Source organism: Bufo gargarizans, chromosome 5 (genome assembly GCF_014858855.1).
Source record: "Bufo gargarizans isolate SCDJY-AF-19 chromosome 5, ASM1485885v1, whole genome shotgun sequence".
Taxonomy (NCBI): Eukaryota; Metazoa; Chordata; class Amphibia; order Anura; family Bufonidae; genus Bufo; species Bufo gargarizans.
The window spans coordinates 390,776,658-390,796,820 of record NC_058084.1 but is presented as its reverse complement, the minus strand read 5'-3'; the positions used below and the strand labels follow the sequence as shown (position 1 = coordinate 390,796,820).

Below are 20,163 nucleotides of genomic sequence, written 5' to 3'. Positions count from 1 at the left end.
ATATAATACACTGCCCCCCAAAATATGCTGCACATACATCCCCCAATATACTGTACCGCACAGACAGCCCCCCATATACTGCGCAGACAGCCCCCCCATATACTGCGCAGACAGCCCCCCCATATACTGCGCAGACAGCCCCCCCATATACTGCGCAGACAGACCCCAATATACTGCGCAGACAGATTCCCCCATATACTGCGCAGACAGCCCCCCCCATTTAATGCGCAGACAGACCCCCAAATATACTGTGCAGACAGCCCCCCCCCCATATACTGAGCAGACAGCCCCCTATATACTGTGCAGACAGCCCCCCCATATACTGCGCAGACAGCCCCCCTATATACTGTGCAGACAGCCCCCCATATACTGTGCAGACAGCCCCCCATATACTGTGCAGACAGCCCCCCAAATATACTGTGCAGACAGACCCCCCCCCCCCCCCATATACTGCGCAGGCAGCCCCCCAAATATACTGTGCAGACAGCCCCCCATATACTGTGCAGACAGCCCCCCAAATATACTGTGCAGACAGCCCCCCAAATATACTGTGCAGACAGACCCCCCCATATACTGTGCAGACAGACCCCCTATATAATAGAACCTATATATAGGAGGACAATCAGTCAAGAACCAATATGAGAATAGCTCCTGCAAAGGGTTAAAAGTGCTTTTGGCATGGATATTCATGCTTACCCTCGGCGCTTGCGCACTGGGACGTAATTTTCCCCTACCATCACATTGCGCAGGCGCGTATATCGGGTGGATTTTAATGAGTTAACTGCGCTTGCGCACTGACCCGTGATGTTTCCCTACCTTGGCTCCCAGACGCATGCGCAGGTTCCCGGCGTGCTGCTAAGTTCAGCCTTGAGCTTTTCACTAGAGTGTCCTTTTGGGCATGCGCAGATGGAGAAAAGTGAGACCCGCCCCCCGACGTCATCGCTCATGCGACAGGAAGTCAGAGGGTAGGGAAATCTCACGAGGTAGGGTAGTATAACGCGTCACCGGCTCTTCCGGAGGCGGCCGGAGGGTAGGGGTGGGTCAGCCTGAGCAGCTACCGGAGGATAGGGATATACAGGGCCGGGCAGGGGCTGCTCTGGTAAACACAGGCGAGGAACAACGCTTGTTTATGATGCTGCGGGGATAGAGGAGCGGCTCGGCCGGTGGTAATCATGACCCCAAAGGTAAGACGCGTACACCCCAGTAATGGGGTCACCAGCACTGGATGGGGGGAGTAGTCCTGGTGAGCTGAGCAGTCTGCAGCGTCCGAGATGATGGGAGTATGACGGGGAGACAGGTGGGGATGTGACAGCAGTGACGCCGGGGGGACGGCAGCAGTTGGACGGGTGACAGCGACGGGCACTGGACCCGGGAGGTGACAGCGTCGGGCACTGGACCCGGGAGGTGACAGCGTCGGGCACTGGACCCGGGAGGTGACAGCGTCGGGCACTGGACCCGGGAGGTGACAGCGTCGGGCACTGGACCCGGGAGGTGACAGCGTCGGGCACTGGACCCGGGAGGTGACAGCGTCGGCACTGGACCCGGGAGGGGCCAGCGTCGGGCACTGGACCCGGGAGGTGACAGCGTCGGGCACTGGACCCGGGAGGTGACAGCGTCGGGCACTGGACCCGGGAGGTCACAGCAGCGGCTGTACGGGTGACAGCGTCAGGCACTGGACCCAGGAGGTGACAGCGGTGGGCACTGGACCCAGGAGGTGACAGCGGTGGGCACTGGACCCAGGAGGTGACAGCGGTGGGCACTGGACCCAGGAGGTGACAGCGGTGGGCACTGGACCCAGGAGGTGACAGCGGTGGGCACTGGACCCAGGAGGTGACAGCGGTGGGCACTGGACCCAGGAGGTGACAGCAGCGGCTGTACGGGTGACAGCAGCGGGCACTGGACCCAGGAGGTGACAGCGGCGGGCACTGGACCCAGGAGGTGACAGCGGCGGGCACTGGACCCAGGAGGTGACAGCGGCGGGCACTGGACCCAGGAGGTGACAGCGGCGGGCACTGGACCCAGGAGGTGACAGCGGCGGGCACTGGACCCAGGCGGTGACAGCTGTTTGTGCACTGATCAGCTGGGAAGGACTGACCGGCAGGTGCTGTAGGGATGGTGACAGCAGTTTTTTTGGGGGCTCCAGCAGTGGGTGACGGCGGTGTGCCGGGGGGCTCCAGCAGTGGGTGACAGCGGTGTGCCGGGGGGCTCCAGCAGTGGGTGACGGCGGTGTGCCGGGGGGCTCCAGCAGTGGGTGACGGCGGTGTGCCGGGGGGCTCCAGCAGTGGGTGACGGCGGTGTGCCGGGGGGCTCCAGCAGTGGGTGACGGCGGTGTGCCGGGGGGCTCCAGCAGTGGGTGACGGCGGTGTGCCGGGGGGCTCCAGCAGTGGGTGACGGCGGTGTGCCGGGGGGCTCCAGCAGTGGGTGACTACTAAGTTGAGTTGAAGGCTGGGTGGCAGCGGGTGATGTGGAGGGTCAGGGATTATGGTGACTTCATTCATTCACCAGTCATTCTTTATAACTTGTCATTTTTTGGCACACCCCCATCTGTCACGAGTGATATGTGAACTGGTTGTCAGTGGCTGTACATACAGGTTAGGCTACTTTCACACTCGCGTTTGGTGCGGATCCGTCATAGATCTGCACAGACAAATCCGCATGCATCCGTTCAGAACGGATCCCTTTGTATTATGTATAACATAACCAAAACGGATCAGCCTTGAACACCTTTGAAAGTCAATGGAGGACGGATCTGTTTTCAATTGTGCCAGATTGTGTCATAGAAAACGGATCCGTCCCCATTGACTTACATTGTGTGTCAGGACGGATCCGTTTGGCTCAGTTTCGTCAGACGGACACCAAAGCGCTGCAAGCTGATGCATTCTGAGCGGATCCTTTTCCATTCAGAATGCATTAGAATCCCAAATGATCCATTTTGGACCGCTTGTGAGAGCCCTGAGCGGATCTCACAAACGGAAAGCCAAAACGCCAGTGTGAAAGTAGCCTTACACGTATGTTATACCTGTGCAGGTTCCTGGTACTGGTTTCAGCCCGGGGTCATTTGATAGTCCGGTGGTTCCTGGGATTTGCGGGAGGATTTTTTTCGTTCAGTCATGTCTGATGGAGCGCCAGGGCTATAAAATAAGCCGTTCCCCTGAGATTTCTGTGTTTCTGTTTGTTGTTATTGCTGTGATCAATATCGCCAGACAGCGATCGAGCCCCGCGAAACCAGAGAATCGTGTCGTCGTCCTGTCTCTAGGCGATCCGCAGAGCATTGCGCCGTATGCCAGTGCTGGGTTATCTGATGGGTTAGTGCCCTGAACGTGTACGTTAGTTTCCTCTAAATGGCTATTGCAGACGCGCTGTTTAACCCCTTACCAGCCAAGCCGTGTTTGTGTCTATTCTTTGTCATTTCATTTTTGCATTTTCACTTCATGGCGCTGTATTTTTCAGTGCCACCTTTTTGGGCATCTATCACTTGATTTTTTTTTAACATAATTTCTTTGCCTTTTACTGTGGCAGTAAGGATACCTAATCAAATCATTTTTTAAAACCGTTTAGTACTTTTGTGCAGTAAAAACAGGTTTTCTGGGGAAAAAAAAAAAGTCTGTTTTGTTTTGGCAGCTCCGGCATGAAGAGACTACTGGCACGGTTTTGGCGGGTGGTGGGGGCTATCATGGCTGCCGGGTCTTCTCTCTCCACTCCAAGATTATTGAAACCGGGGGACCCTGACTAACCCAAGCTGTGCCCAATGTCTAAAGAGTGGCGCAACTTGGGTTTCTAAGCTTTTTTTTTTCTGGCTTGGCAAGGCTTTGTGTGAAGGCAGCGGGGCTTGGATGCTAAGGAAGCGGGGCTTGGATGCTAAGGAAGCGGGGCTTGGATGCTAAGGACATGTTGGAGGCTCCATTCGAGGCCTTCATTGCAAATTCTTCCATAAAAGAGCTGACAAAAAAAAAAAGTCCTGCCTGCAGATCTGTTTCTTTTTTTCCTTTTCCCGATAAAAAAGTGGGCACCCGAACGGACACTGTGGGGTCCGTTCGGCTCAGGTTGGTTTCGGTTTTGCGCCAGATCCGACACTGTCCGTTATATTCTTTCTTCTGCTCCTCTAACAGAGCAGAGCGACTGAAGTAACTGGCGCAGATGTGAACGTGGCCTAATTTATCATCCAGCCTCAGACAATGCTACATCTGTGTGAGTTTACGCCATCTAAAGGCTTTCTAAGTCTGGGCCAATGTGTGGAGAGCAGCGGCGCGTGAGATGAGCTGATCACCGCTGCTCGTAGAGTGGACTGTGTTAGGGGTCCGCTATGCTACTTCATGCCATAACCGGACGGCTCGCCTCTCCTCTCCTCGGTACACTAGGGCTCACATGAGCTTTTCCGCTCATTGGCGTGCAGCGTAGAGGAAAAGTAGAGCGGTTCCCTAAAGCTCGTGAGAGGCGGAATCTGGTTGCTATGGGCAACTGCTCCAGTTTTAGATTGTACTACTTCTGATAATTCTCCTCCGTTCCTATGTGTGGTCTCCACCTTACTGGTCCATGGTCTGATCTGTCGTAGAGGAATGTCAGAAGTTTATATCAGAGGAGATTCGGACTCGGAAACTCCTGGCGATTGCTGCCGCAAATGGACGTGAACGTTAAACGGATAGCAAAAACGCGATGTGAACCCTTAGTGACACCTTAAAGGGGTTAGCCATTTTGTACATATATCGGTAATCGCATACTGCCGTGTGTAACAGCATGAGCACCGCTAAGCTACCTCCGGGCCTACCTTAGGGTACAGTCACACGACGGTAAACAGAAAAAAAAATGTCAGTTTTTCTTGGCCATCAGTGTGTACATCCGTTGTATTGTACCTGTTTAACGCCCATTAGGCTACTTTCACATTAGCGGCATGCACTATAATGGAGGCGGGCAGGAGGTCCGGCCGCAGCTACGGCACTACTGATCAGCCGAACAGCCAATCCAGGGGATAGGTCATCAGTATTAAAGTCTCGGAAAACCCCTTTAACATCGGGAGTTGATGTTATTTCCAGAAGAAACGCACCAAAACACGCTGCTAAAATGGCAAAAGTGCAAAACGAAGCCACAAAATACCTATGGATATATTCAGCCTAAGGGCTCGTCATGCACACGGTCGTTGGATGTTTTGCGGTCTGCAAATTGCGGATCCACGGAACACAGCTACCGGCCCTTATATGTACATAATATCTGGATGAGAATGGAAACTACGTTCAAAGGTGAACTTTTTATAGCATTTTGTGCTTTATTTCCTTATGAACAAACTTGTAACTTCTTGTCCGAGTATTGTTGGCCATCGAATGCCACACCTTTGCCCGGTGGTCAGATGAGACCAGCTTGTCTGCAGCATTTCCTGCTCAATATTCTGCCTCGTGCACGCGACCATACATTTTTTTAAATTTTAAAATGCAGACCCATTCTTTTCAGTGGGGCCGCAAAAAGATGCGGACAACACATGGATGTCATCCAGACAAGAATAGGCAGTACTACTTAGGGTCCGCAGGAAGTGAGAGATGCACCCGGCTGGTATCCGTGCTTTGCGGATCCACGGCTTGCAAACCGCAAAACGGTATACAGTCATGTGCATGAGGCCTTAAAAAGGACCTGTAACCTCTTCTGCATAAGGATTCAACACAGACGTCACACGGGTGTCAACTGCATTTTCTGCGCCTCCGCATTTTGCGGACCGCAAATTACATACGGTTGTGTGAATGAATCTTTAGTAACTACTTGTGTTATATAATAACAAAGATGGAGCATGTAGACCAGGCATGCTCAACCTGCGGCCCTCCAGCTGTTGCAAAACTACAACTCCCATCATTCCCTGACAGCTATCATCCTACAGAAGGCATCGTGGGAGTTGTAGTTTTACAACAGCTGGAGGGCCGCAGGTTGAGCATCCCTGATGTAGACTATGAATGTATTGCCAGCAGTCTGGGTGTTACCTGCATGGACTGATTGGACAGTGTCCGACTGCTGTGTCCCCACAGATCACAATAAACGGGGGTCTTTAAGCCCCCAGTGTGAAGCGAGAAGTTGTGTGCCACTGTAGCCGAGCAGTCAGGAGATGAAGCCGTGGTCACGCCTGCGCACTACTACTCCAGTCACACAGGGGACTCGGGGACCCTTGTGAATGTTGGGGGTCGCAGTGGTCAGTACCCCAGAGATCGTACAGTTATCATTAAACACCCCTTGCTGTACACCCCAGAAGGCACGGTGGCTCAGTGGTCAGCGCTGGGGCCCTGGGTTTGTATCTGACCAACATCTGCATGGAGTTTGTATGTTCTCCCCGTGGTTGGAGCGTGGGAGGAAACCGCACAAAGACATAGGGAACTTAGATTGTGAGCTCCTCTGGGGAGAGCAAAAGATGCTATGTCAGCACTATGTAAGAGAGTCTAATGAATACATCGGCAGAGGTTCATCTGAGGAAAACGGTCTGTAAACTGTGGAACAATCTCGAAACTGTGTTCCTTTTCCAATAATAATAATAATAATTAATAAAATATTATTATTATTAGCTCAGAGAATCTGGAGAAATCCACAACAGATGGTGATTATCGGATGCTCTTGATCTCCAGGCCGGAGTCATAGTTAGGGTTGAGCGAATAGACTTCGGATGAAACATCCAAAAGTTGATTCGCATAAACTGTTTCAATACTGTACGGAGCGAGCGCTCTCTACAGTAATTACAATGTATTGGCTCCGATGAGCCGAAGTTATTACTTTGCGAAGTCTCGTGGGACTTTGGGTAATAACTTCATAAATAGATTTTTGTAAAAATATTTTTCCCGAACTCTGGTTCGGTTCCAATACATTGTAATCCTGTAGGGAGCGCTCGCTCCGTACAGTATTGAAACAAAGTTTTATGTGACTCGACTTTTGGATGTTTAATCCGAAGTTGATTTGCTCATCCCTAAGTGATAGTATCTGTAAACCGCCATCGACTATGTCGGTGCTATATAAGGCTACTTTCACACTGGCGTTTTGGCTTTTCGTTTGTGAGATCCATTCAGGGCTCTCGAAAGCGGTCCAAAACGGATCAGTTTGCATTCTAATGTGTTCTGAATGGAAAAGGATCCGCGCAGTTTGCCTCCGTTCCGTCTCTATTCCACTTTGATTAAACTGAGCCAAACGTCCTGGCGCACAATGTAAGTCAATGGGAACGGATCCGTTTTCTCTGGCACAATAGAAAACAAATCCATCCTCCATTGACTTTCAATGGTGTTCAAGACGGATCCGTCTTGGCTATGTTAAAGATAATGCAAACGGATGCAGACGGTTGTATTATCGGAACGGATCCGCACAAAACGTGAGTGTTAAAGTAGCCTAAGTGAGTAAAATAAATACATGAACGAATAAATAGCGGGGACCATGAAAGGTCCCGAGTGGAGGATTTCTTTCTATATGATTTTCATAAACTTAATGAGCACAAAAAAAGGCACATTTCGCTTCTTAATAGCCTTAATAGATAAAGTTGTCACTGTGATTTCGTAGTAAAGAGGTCACAGAGAGGCACGGAGCATTATCAGTCATGTTACTGCTCCGTGCTTCTGCAGTCTGCATCGGGTTTTGGCACTCTTTCACGGAGCGGATGCCACGCACGGCATCCCTCGTGTGAAACGGCCCTAATTGTTTTAGCCCTACTTCAGTTTTTTTATCACGCGTGTGAAAAACGCATCAAAACCCATTGCACCCACATGGAAAACACTGAACGCAATCGCAGACTAAACTGACTGAACTTGCTTGGAAAATGGTGCGAGTTTCACTGAATGCATCCGGACCTAATCCGTCACGCTCGTGCAAAGGGGGGGCAGTAGTTTATTCGGAGGCCACAAGCGACCTCTTCTCAGAGACCAGTTACTCACTGCTCTGCCACTGTTTTTGCCGCATGTATTTTGCTGGGTGAACATCGTCTTACAGAATAAAATTGAATTGGAATTCGTGCTATTTTAAATAGCAGGCAAAAAGTGCAGCTATCTGAGCTTGTGGGGGAGGAGGTGTTTCTTCCCACGTCATGTCCATGTGGATTAGAAGCGGATATTCTTGGTGACCCGGTATCCATGCTGTCTTGTATTATGTCACCATACATAATCAGTTGAGTGTATTGTCACTAGTGTGTGGTTTGCAGGTCTTGACGTGACCTGTGTAGGTGCGGATCCATCACTATTACATGAGTTAGAACAGGGCCTTCTAGTTTTTGTTGCTCGATTTGTTTGCCCTTTACGTGTAAAGAAGTCTTTTGTGCACACCGTGACGGTAAGTGACTACTAAGCACACCTATTATATGGAAGACGAATGTACTGCTCTGTTGGAAGAGCCGATGGCACCATGAGGTCTTCACACACTGGCCACAGCGGTATTATGGACTATGCGTCCAGCGTAAGGTTGCGTTCACAGGCGTCGGACGTTTTCCAGGTGTATGCTCCCCTGCGAAAAGAAAAGCCATGAAAGTAAGGTCTTGTACACCACCGTTGCCTGCTTTACGGTCCACGCATTGTGGATCCACAAAACACAGCCGCGTGCATTCCACATTTTGCGGAAATGGTCTGGCCCATAATAGAACAAGTCCTATGCTTGTCCGTAATGTGGACCATAATAGGACATGTTGTGTTTATTTTTATTTTTTTGAGGGACGGCCATGTGGACATGGAGTAAATTCTGTATTTTATGCGAACCCATTGAAGTGAATGGATCTGCATAGGGGGCGAAAAAAAAACAAGGCACGGAAACGGAAGAAAATAGGTTTGTGTGCTTGAGCCCTCAGTAGCATGTTACTTACTTTAGGTGGAAATACCGAAGATTGGCCTCAATAAATAAGAGCTTATTCACACATCAGTGATTCGCGTTCTCCGCGTACAGGACACGGATTTCTGTGTTTTATCATGGACTTTTGGTGCTAGTTGTGTAAGCAGAGAGATCTCGGTACTGATCACTATTGGATCTGCTCTCAGTCGTCTTTTTTTCAAAGTTGAATGACCCTTAATTTTGATGATCTTTCTGGTACTGCAGCCCACCCACCCACCCATTTATTACTTTAATTGCCCTCCTTTGAACTTGCTTTGATATCTTTCTTGGGCACAGGAGCCAATACTGTGACTAGTGATTTATAAAAAGGTAGAATTTTTAAAGTCTGTTTAGAGAAGTCTGCCGAATGTGTGAAATATTGCAGGATGTAAATTTGGTAGTACATTAATATAAAAAATAAAAATCTGACATAGGCCTCTTTCACACGGTCAGTATTTGGTCAGTATTTTGCATCAGTATTTGTAAGCCAAAACCAGCAGTGGAACCTACAGAGAAAAGGAATAATAGAAATATTTGTGCCCCTTCTGTGTCTTGGACCCACTCCTGGTTTTGGCTTACAAATACTGAGGCACAAATACTGACCGGGTGGAAGAGGCCATATAGTACGTGACAACCTCTAACAAAGCTAGAACCAGCCCTGTACCTGACATGGGTCAGAGATCTCCACATTCATTGCTCTGCTAGATTTACAGTGGATATAAAAAGTCTGCACACCCCTGTTAAAATGTCAGGTTTCTGTGATGTAAAAAAATGAGACAAAGATAAATCATTTCAGAACTTTTTCCACCTTTAATGTGACCTATAAACTGTACAACTCCATTGAAAAACAAACGGAAATCTTAGGTGGAGGGAAGAAAAAATATAAAAAATAAAATAATATGGTTGCATAGGTGTGCACACCCTTAAACTAATACTTTGTTTAGGCACCTTTTGATTTTATTACAGCACTCAGTCTTTTTGGGTATGAGTCTATCAGCATGGCACATTTTGTCTTGGCAAGATTTGCTCACTCTTCTTACAAAAACACCCAGATTGGCAGGGCATCTCCTGTGCACAGCCCTCTTCAGATCACCCCACAGATTTTCTATCGGATTCAGGTCTGGGCTCTGGCTGGGCCATTCCAAAACGTTAATCTTCTTCTGGTGAAGCCATTCCTTTGTTGATTTGGATGTATGCTTTGGGTCGTTGTCATGCTGAAAGATGAAGTTCCTCTACATGTTCAGCTTTCTAGCAGAAGCCTGAAGGTTTGGTGCCAATATTGACTGGTATTTGGAACTGTTCATAATTCCCTCTAGCTTAACTAAGGCCCCAGGTCCAGCTGAAGAAAAACAGCCCCTTGGCATGATGCTGCCACCACCATGCTTCACTGTGGGCATGGTGTTCTTTTGGTGATGTGCAGTGTTGTTTTTGGGCCAAACATATCTTTTGGAATTATGTCCCAAAAGTTAAACCTTGGTTTCATCAGACCATAATACCTTTTCCCACATGCTTTTGGGAGATTTCAGATGTGGTTTTGAAAAATGTAGCCTGGCTTGGATGTTTTTCTTCGTAAGAAAAGGCTTTCGTCTTGCAACTCTACCCCATAGCCCAGACATATGAAGAATACGGGAGATTGTTGTCACATGTACCACACAGCCAGTACTTGCCAGATATTCCTGCAGCTCCTTTAATGTTGCTGTAGGCCTCTTGGTAGCCTCCCAGACCAGTTTTCTTCTTGTCTTTTCATCAATTTTGGAGGGACGTCCAGTTCTTGGTAATGTTACGTTGTGCCATATTTTCTCCACTTGATGATGATTGTCTTCACTGTGTTCCATGGTATATCTAATGCCTTGGAAATTCTTTTGTACCCTTCTGACTGATACCTTTTAACAATGAGATCCCTCTGATGCTTTGGAAGCTCTCTGTGGACCAGTGGCTTTTGCTGTGGGATGCGACTAAGAAAATTTCAGGAAAGACCAACTAGAGCAGCAGAACTTTATTTGGGGTTAATCAGAGGCACTGTAAGGCTAGGTCTACACAATGACATTTTGTTGCACTAATGTCGCGCGCCAATTTTTATAATGGCAGTCTATGGTGTCGCACTGCAACATGCTGCGACTGCAACGCAACAGTCGCAGAAAATCCATTTGAGATGGATTTTTCTGTGACTGTTGCGTGTCGCAGTGCGACATCATAGCCTATCATTATAAAAATTGTAGCGCAACTTATTGTCGTCGTGTAGACCTATCCTAAATGATGGCAGGTGTGTGCTGACTCCTATTTAACATGATTTTGAATGTGATTGCTTACTTCTGAACACAGCTACATCCCCAGTTTTAACAGGGGTGTGTAGACTTTTTATATCCACTGTATATCGAGCTGGCAGCTCAGCAGAGGTGCCCTTTGTGCTGCACCTCAGGGGGCATGTCCTTTCTGCTGCAGCTCTCTCCCAGTCACAGCTCAAAAGGCAGTTGAAGGATGGAACAGAGCATGTGCGGCCATTTCTGTGAGGTGGACAGAGAAATGAGGGAAAAACAAACAAACAGCAAGTGGCACTATACAGTTGGAGTGAATAACTCAGTGGCTTTACTAAATATGTAATTACATGCTACTTTAGCTAATTTCACACTTGCGTTAATATTTTCCGGTATTGATATCCATCATAGGGTCTCAATACCGGAAAAAAACACTTCCGTTTTGTCCCCATTCATTGTTAATGGGGATAAAACGTAACTGATAAGAACGGAATCCTCCAAAATGCATTCCGTTCCGTTCTCATACCGGAGAGAAAAACGCAGCATGCTACAGTTTGCTTTCCGTCCTGGGATGTGGAGCAAGACGGATCCGTCATGACCACAATGCAAGTCAATGGGTACAGAGCCGTTTTCTCTGACACAATAGAAAACGGATCCGTCCGCCGATGGGGTTCATGACTGATCTGTCTTGGGTATGTGAAAGATAATACAATTGGATCCGTTCATGACGGATGCAGATTGTTGTATTATCAGTAACGGAAGCGTTTTTGCTGAACCCTGCCGGATCCAGCAAAAACGCTAGTGTGAAAGTAGCCTTATAAAAGTATTCAGATCCAGGTGCTGGTTTGAAAACCACAGAATATTTTTTGGAGGACAACCACTGTAAGGCCTCATGCACACGACCGTTGTGTGTTTTGCGGTCCACAAATTGCGGATCCGCAAAACAAGGATAGCGTCTGTGTGCATTGCGCAATTTGCGGAACGGCATGGTCACCCATTAATATAATGGCCTATTCTTCGCAAAACGGACACGGAACGGAGCAACGGATGCGGACAGCATACGGAGTGCTGTCCGCATCCTTTGCAGTCCAATTGAAGTGAATGGGTCCGCATCCGAGCCGCCATTTTTTACTTTTTGTGACTTTTAAAGGGGCATTACCATGAAGTTTTAGCAGTTTTTTTAAATTGCGTATTAACAGCCTGTATGTGAATATTTCAATTTTTTTTTTTTTGTTTTTTTTTTGTTTGGTGCATGGTTTTCTGGATCTAATATTTTGAAGTCTTCTACTTCCTGTCTTGGCTCTTCCTCCTTTGTTTGTTTGGAGTTTTCGCACTTTCTCGGTCAGTCCATTCACTGCAGCCAGAGAGGGAAAGGGATGAGTGACTCACGAAGAGCGCCACACAGTACACCAGTAAGTGCAGTGCTCTTAGTCTGTGGACATCTTTATCTAGTTTTATCAAGAGGACAATAGAGCTGTAATACTGTTATCCTAATTCTGCTAATGTACTATTTTACTGAGTGATAACTTTCCCTTCTAGAAGGGGTTGACTATATCGTCGGCTGCCGGAGAGGAAAGGAGTCTGATTCTGTCCAGAAGTCGCCCCAGCAGCAAAGATATCTTTTTCTGCTAGAAACTCTATAACTTTTGGTATGAAAATGAGTTATGGAGTTTTCTAGGAGTTTAAATTGATAGCCTATCATCAGGATAGGTATCTGATCGGTGAGGGTCTGACCCCTGACACCCCCACAATCGGTTATTTGCAGAGGCCGTGGTGGTGCTCCATTGAGCTCTGTAGCCTCCTCAAGGCTCGCCAAGCTCAGTGTTGTACGTTATATAGTGGCTGTTCTTGGTATTGCAGCCTAGGCCCATTCACTTTAATGGGATTGAGCTGCAAATAGGCCACATGACAGAGGATCAGGACATCACTGGCCTAAGAACAGATGAGGACCGCGGCCTCTTCCAGCAGCTGATTGGTGGCAGGAGTAGGACCTCTGCTGCTTCACATTGGGAACGGCCTGCTGGATCCGTCACTGCAGGGGATGCTGCCGGAATTCTGTCCAGCGCCATTCACTCTAATGGCGGAGATCTGGCTGCAACCAGACAAAAAACGCTGTGCGGTTATAGTGAATGAGGTCGGCAGTGCCAGATTCGGACATCTCCAGCCGGCTGCTCCTTGCTAGTGTGAGACTAGCCTTACTGTCTGCATCCTGTTATATTGACATTGCTGTTGTCCGTATGAGGAGTTTCTTTTTTAACTGGGACTATATTTTTTGTTAGACCCTTTACAATCTCTGTGAGAATTCTTATTCCTGGGCTACTTACTTCAGGAGAGCAAAAACCTTTTCTCCTGGGGCTGCACATAAAAAATAACTGCGCTTCTACTCCCCTCACCCTTCCCTCCTGCTGCCGTACCGGGGGTGCTGGGGTCCCCATTGTGCTTCACATCTTGCTCCTGGCTCGATACTTCCATCAATAGATGTTTTAAATCCCATATTAACCTATATATCGGTATTCGTTTGTTATCAAAACATTACATTGAAGTCCTTTATTTCCTCCAAGGATAAAAAGTTACAAGGGACGGCTCGCACACAGTGCACCAGAGTAGCGACGGCCGTTTTGCGCATCACGCGCTTCTTCAGGACCACCGTGTGTACTTCTGGTGCGCTGTGTGTGAGTGGTCCTGCCCCCTGCCCCCTTCCTTGGAGGAAATAAAGGACTTAGTTGGTTATACAGCTCTACATTCATTATACTTTTTGGTCTAGAGGCTGGAGCACCACATTGACTCTGTTGAATATGCATGTGCTCTTGGAACAAGAGCTCTGCCGCCTATACTTTACCCACTTATCATGTTTTGATAACAGCCGGTGGATGTTTCCTGGATATTGAAAATGCAGATGAATAAAAAAATTAAAATGTTTTAATAAAGAAAGTTAAAAGGTTATAGTTGTTAGTTTTAGCAGTAGTATATACCTACACGGAAAAAACTAGGTTGAAAATTAAAAAAAACTTTATTAAATACACAATATAACATAAATAAATAAAGAGACATGATAGATCAAATGTAAAGTGCGGTCTACTCCTGAGGAGATAATATCAAAATGCATATATGAGGGAAATGACAGGGATTATAAAAATGCTGTATCCCAATAGAAAACCATGATTGATGAGAGAATAAATTAATTCATATATAGAAGAGCATAAATACATAGTCCCCAACATAATGATAATGTTAAAGTGCATGTGCAAATATATCAACAAGTGGTTGCCTCATATATAGTAGCAATGAAGTGTTATACATCTGTTATAGGGAAATACATATATGAGGGGAGCAACAGGGGTCTTATGAGGACAAAATTCCACAAAAGAGCCGTAATTGGCAAAATAATTAAATCATATGAATTCATATAAAGGAGAGCATAAATACAGAATACCTAACATGATAATTATGTTAAAGAGCATGTGCAAATATACGACTAAGGCTACTTTAACACTTGAAGCAGAGTGATCCGGCAAACCGTACGCCAACTGATGGCATTTGTAAGACTGATCAGTCAGAAAAATGCATTGTAATGCCAGATCAGTCTTTCCGGTGTCATGCGGCAAAACGCATCCGGCATTTATTTCTTTTCACCTTTTTTTCTGTCTGTGCATTCCGGTATTTTGAATGCCGTATCCGGCACTAATACATTCCTATAGAAAAAAATCTGGCATTCAGGCAAGTCTTCAGAATGCATGGGGATATAACTGATCAGTTATTTTCCGGCATTCACGGAACTCGGTGCCGGAAAAGAAAACCGCTAGTGTGAAAGTACCCTAAGGCTGGGTTCACACCTGAGCGTTTTACAGCGCGTTCCTATGCGCTGTAAAACGCTCAACAAGGAGAAACCAATGATTCCCTATGGGAATGGTTCTCACCTGGGCATTTTACAGCGCGTACGATCACGCTGTAAAACGCCTGACGCCCCAAGAAGTACATGAGCTTCTTTGGGGCGTCTTGTCGCGCGTTCCCGTACATAGACTTTCGGGAACGTGCGACAATGGGCGTTCACTTGTCTCTGTATGCGCGATTGCAAACGCCGGTACAATCGCGCATACAGAGCGCTCCTTTCAGAACGCTCAGGTCTGAACCCAGCGTAAGTTGTTTCCTCATATAGCGTAACACACAAGTATCACATACCCATTGTAGGGAGATTCTCCTCAGGAGAGCCGCACACCCCGATGCACGTTTCGGCGATTCCTTCCTCTGGCGCCCCCAGAGGAAGGCATCGCCGAAACGCGCGTCGGGGTGTGCCGCTCTCCTGAGGTGAATCTCCCTACAATGGGTATGTGATACTTGTGTGTTACGCTATATTTTGCTCCCTGGCTGTGACTCTCTCCGATGTGATTGGATTGCGGCACAGCCTGGGAGAAGGAGACGCCTATTGAGAAACCCTGGCGTCTCCTCCTCCCTGTTCTGATGCTCAGTATTTACATACTTAGCGCAAGAACTTCGGGCGGGCGCAGCGGGGCGTTTGAGCGATGTTTTTAAAGGAAAAAAAACTGGGTGGTGGTGTCAGTGGGGGGTACCCCGCAAGTACAGGTATTTAGCTCTTATAAGTGAAACAGATGAAAGGTCCTCTTTAAATTTTTCTAATGGCACAAAAGAAAGGTCTATGGTATGCCGTAAAAAATACCAAATATGTGTAGGTTGGCTGAGAAATGTGGTTATTTCCCTTTTAGATAGGCCTTTTCCTAAGGCTACTTTCACACTTGCGCTAGCAGGGTCAGGCCTGTCCCCATTATAGTGAATGGAGCGGACTTCCGGCGGCACACATGGGCTAGCGTTAGTACTGAACTGGCAGGTTGTTCCCCTGCTGGACCCTGCTAGCGCAAATGTGAAAATAGCCTAAAACTGAAAATTGGCCTGGTAAATAGGGGGGTAAGCTTTTTGCTAATGAAGTGGTTAAAGAGGACCTATCACCATGAAAATGTGGTCCTGTTAGTGACCGATAGCCTTCCCTGTCTGAATGCGCATACGGCCTCATGCACATAACCGTATTTATGGTCCTCGTCCAATCTGAATTTTTGCGGATGGCATGCAGACCCATTCATTTCTATGGGGCCATAACAAATTGGGCACAGCACATGGATGTTATGCTTGTGCTGTCTCTATCTGTGCCCCGGTCTGCAAATGATAGAACATGTCCTATTCTTGTCCACTTTAAGGCCGAATGCACACGTCCCTGCTGAGAGCAGGAGCGCACAGCATCATTGGTTGTTATGACGTCGTGCGCTCCCTGCTGCCGCCACAGTACAGTAATACACTGGTATAGATCATGCCAGTGTATTGCGGCAGCAGGGAGCGCATGGCGTCATAACAACCAATGACGCCGTGCGCTCCTGCTCTCAGCAGGAATCCAGCCCGTGGTTCCACGGACCGCTCACGGACGTGAAACACAGCCCTGTGCATTCGGCCTAATAGTCATTTCTTTAATAGGAACCAAGGAAAGTGCGGCATGCACACGCTGGTATGCGTATTTTGCAGATACGGTCATGTCCGTGCGGCCCAACAATTAAGTCAGTCACTGGCTAGGAACTCCCACTGGATTTCTGGGGCCTCACACTTTGGTGCATAGAGAAGAGAGATGGGGTTACACGGATGAGACGGATCATGCTGCGCACAAGGCTCGTTTATAGTCTGTAATTATAAACACATATACTTTTATCAGAAAGTCGCTTATTTCTACATTCGATTTATTAGGGCTATAAAAAAGGTTTTCCGGTTAGACAAAAAAATGACACCAGCATTGAACCTTACTGCATTCTATAAAGCAGATGAGGAGGTTCTGAGTGCATTTTGTCTCCTCCGGCAGAATTGCAATCCTTGACCCGCACCCTGGAGGAGATTTATCAAACTGGTGTAAAGTAGTACTGGCTTACACAGATTTCTTGGGAGATTGCGTTCAAGTGAATGCGTCCACATCCTTGATGTGGAGTGCACACGGGGCGATGTCCGTGTATTGCGGACTCGCCATATGCAGGCCGCAATACGGCCACGTGGCCACACAATGTTCGTGTGCAAGAGGCCTCATGCAGGGTCTGGTAGCCTCATTAGTATTCACGTCACTGCAGCAAATACTAATGAGGCTGTGTTGGATAAGGTGTGGGGGAGGAGACCTCTTCCAGCACATAGACCGTCACTAAAGAAATTATTTAACAGGTCTTCATCAGAATTTGAATCCCGGACATTCTGTATGGCAGGCAGAAGAGTTACTACTACACTACAGACCTGCTCTGTGGGATGGGGTATATTTTCTGTGCTTAAAAAGCCATTTTCGTCATAGGCATAACACTAAATAGTATATTACAAAAATGAAGTGAAATGTCAGCATAAATAATGTGTTGGCTATATTGTACCGCTTATTATGGCTACAGGGATACCAGATACTGCTTTTTTATACTAAATATTTACAAAAACTTTAATGTTCTTGCTTAGTTGTTTTGTTAGCTAACAGAAACTTGGAACTTTTACTATAAAAGAAAAAAGCTGGAAAGTGAAAGTTCTGTTTTGCAGCCAAAACCTTTTACTATAAAGATTATTTTACAGATCCCAATGAGGTTTGAATCCCAGACCTGCCGTACAGTAAGCCGCTGCCTTACCCACTCCTCTATAGAAAAGCTCTGCTGGAAAGATCAGATTTTTTTAATGCCTTTATATTACTGTTTTTTGTAATTAAATATCACCAAACAGTATTTGGTGTCCCTGTAACAATAACCCATACAATATATAGTGTTGATACATTAGGCCTCTTTCTAACATGAACGATACGGATTGGCTCCCTGTGCGTTTAGTGAAACTCGCACCATTTTGCAAGCAAGACCAGTCAGTTTTGTCTGTGATTGCACCCGCGTGGAAAAAAAAGGCAATGCGCTTTGATGCCTTTTTCACGTGCGTGATAATAAAACGGAAGGTTTACAAACAACATCTCTTCCGGATGCAATGCGTTTTTTCACTAAAGCCCCATTCCCAGGGAGAATATAGAACATGCTGCGTTTTTCACGCAACGCAGAACTGATGCGTGAAACAGGCCCATTGAAATGAATGGGTCAGGATTCAGTGCGGGTGCTATGCGTTCACGTCCCGCATTGCATCCGCGCGGAAAACTCGCTCGTGTGAAAGGGGCCTTATTTATGGTGACTGGTAAACAGCATAAATAAAAGAGAGTGGGGGGCGCACAGTTTGCATCTATGGAGCCCTGAAATTCCTGGTGGCAGCCCTGGATCCAAACCGACGCTGAACTCGACTTCCTACCTTTTAACGAAGCTCAGCTTCAGATTTTGACTCTGTCATGGACGCGAGACGAAGAGAGTCTTGCGATGTTTGCCAGCAAGTTCGGCTTCAGGTACAATTTGCTCAACACTAGAACCAACACACTGGGAAATGTCACGTGACCGCGATGGAGTGCAGGAAATCGGGACATTACAGATAAACCGTCACTATTAGTAAGTGATAGTATGTGTTGTGTCTCGTAAAATTGGAAAACCGGAGTACTCCTTTAATATCAACGTGGCCTGGGGTTGGCATGGATTCCACAGTTTGTGCGAAACCTGCTGATCCAGCTTATCACAACACGGAGCGTGTTCCAGAGAGTATCCTGTGATGCAACCGAATACTTGGTTTTCTCTTTCTTCATGTACCACATAAATGTTTAATAGGGCCGGGGTTGGATGACTGGAGGGAAGCCCATGTCATTCGCCTCTTCTTGTTTGTCTTTGGCTTCAGACCTGAGCCAAAAAATAAAAAATGATACACAGTGGAGTTAGACTGAAAATCGTATGTGTGGATTTCGCAGAATACGTCATTGATCTTTAGTTTTCCTCGTACTTGACTTTATTGCGAAAATCTTCTGTGGCTTTTGGAACTGAAAATCTTCAAGAAAAACACTCTATTAGCAGAAAGGGTTTACTCCTGAGACCACCACCATACAGAGGACGTCCCTCACTCGGGTCTCCATCTGTGAGCCAGACCTGAGAATTGCTCTATGTGAGCTGCTCCCATTCTTGAGGACTTAGCTTGTATTACATGGACTGCGATTCATCTTAACTTCTTCCATATAATTCCACTGCTATACTCTGATGTCATACTAAGGCCTCTTGCACATGAGCGTATGTATTTTGCGGTCAGCAAAAAATACGGATGATATCAGTTAGGGGTGGGCGGTATAGGCGATATGGATTTTGTGCATATCGCCAGACTGCGATATGACCATGGAGCGACCATGGTATGTCAGTGAGCAGCATTATACTCACGTGCGCGGTGGCCGCTGGGCGCTCCTTCTTCTGTCTGTGCGGCACATTGCTAATGCTTATGGCTCGCGTGCGCCGTGCGCTGCTTCTTCTCACAGAAGGAGCGCCAGGGGGCCACCGCTCACGTGAGTATAATGCTGCTCACTAACATACCATGGCAGCTAGCGTCCTGGCTGCCATGGTAACCGATCGGAGCCCCAGCATTACACTGCTGGGACTCCGATCGGAACTGCTGCTGCCACCAATGATGTGGGGGGGGAAGGGGGCCCACTGCCACCAATGATGGGGGGGGGGGGAAGGGGGACCCTGTGGCCACTGCCACCAATGATTAATACTGGGGGGGGGGGGGGGTTGAGTTAGCAGAGGGGGCTGATAAGAGGGAGAGGCTGGGGGGCTACATCAGGGGCTGGGGGGGCACATGAGAGGCTGGGGGGCTGATCAGAGGCTGGCTGCCATAGTAAGCTCCCTGCTGTTGTGTGCACAAAGCACAGGGCAGCAGGGAGAGTGTAAAGTCCTATTTACCCTAATAGAGCTCTATTAGGGTGAATATGACAAGGGTTCTAGCCCTTAAGGGGGCTAATAGTTATTAAATAAAAAGTTAAAAAAAAAAAAGTTTAAACCCCCCCAAATATAGAAAACTATATATTGCGATATATATCGCACATGCTTAAAATTATATCGCAATATAGATTTTAGGCCATATCGCCCACCCCTAAGTGTGCATTCCATATTTTGCGGAAGGGAACAGCTGGCCCCTAATAGAACAGTACTAACCTTGTCCGTTACGTGGACAATAATATGACATGTTCTATCTTTTAGTG

At 47.3% G+C, this 20,163-nt stretch overlaps 1 protein-coding gene across 3 annotated transcripts in view; it reads left to right on the top strand.

Moving 5' to 3' along the window:
• Positions 1-1,041: 1,041 nt before the first annotated feature.
• Positions 1,042-20,163, top strand: part of SNX13 (sorting nexin 13) — a 153,427-nt gene continuing 134,305 nt past the window's right edge. For 2 of the 3 annotated variants that reach the window (XM_044295794.1, XM_044295792.1), the window contains exon 1: positions 1,042-1,184. In XM_044295794.1, the coding sequence (XP_044151729.1) occupies positions 1,173-1,184 (12 nt within the window). In that variant the 5' untranslated portion in view covers positions 1,042-1,172. The remainder of the gene's footprint in view (positions 1,185-20,163) is intronic. The other variant, XM_044295793.1, reaches the window with a different exon arrangement.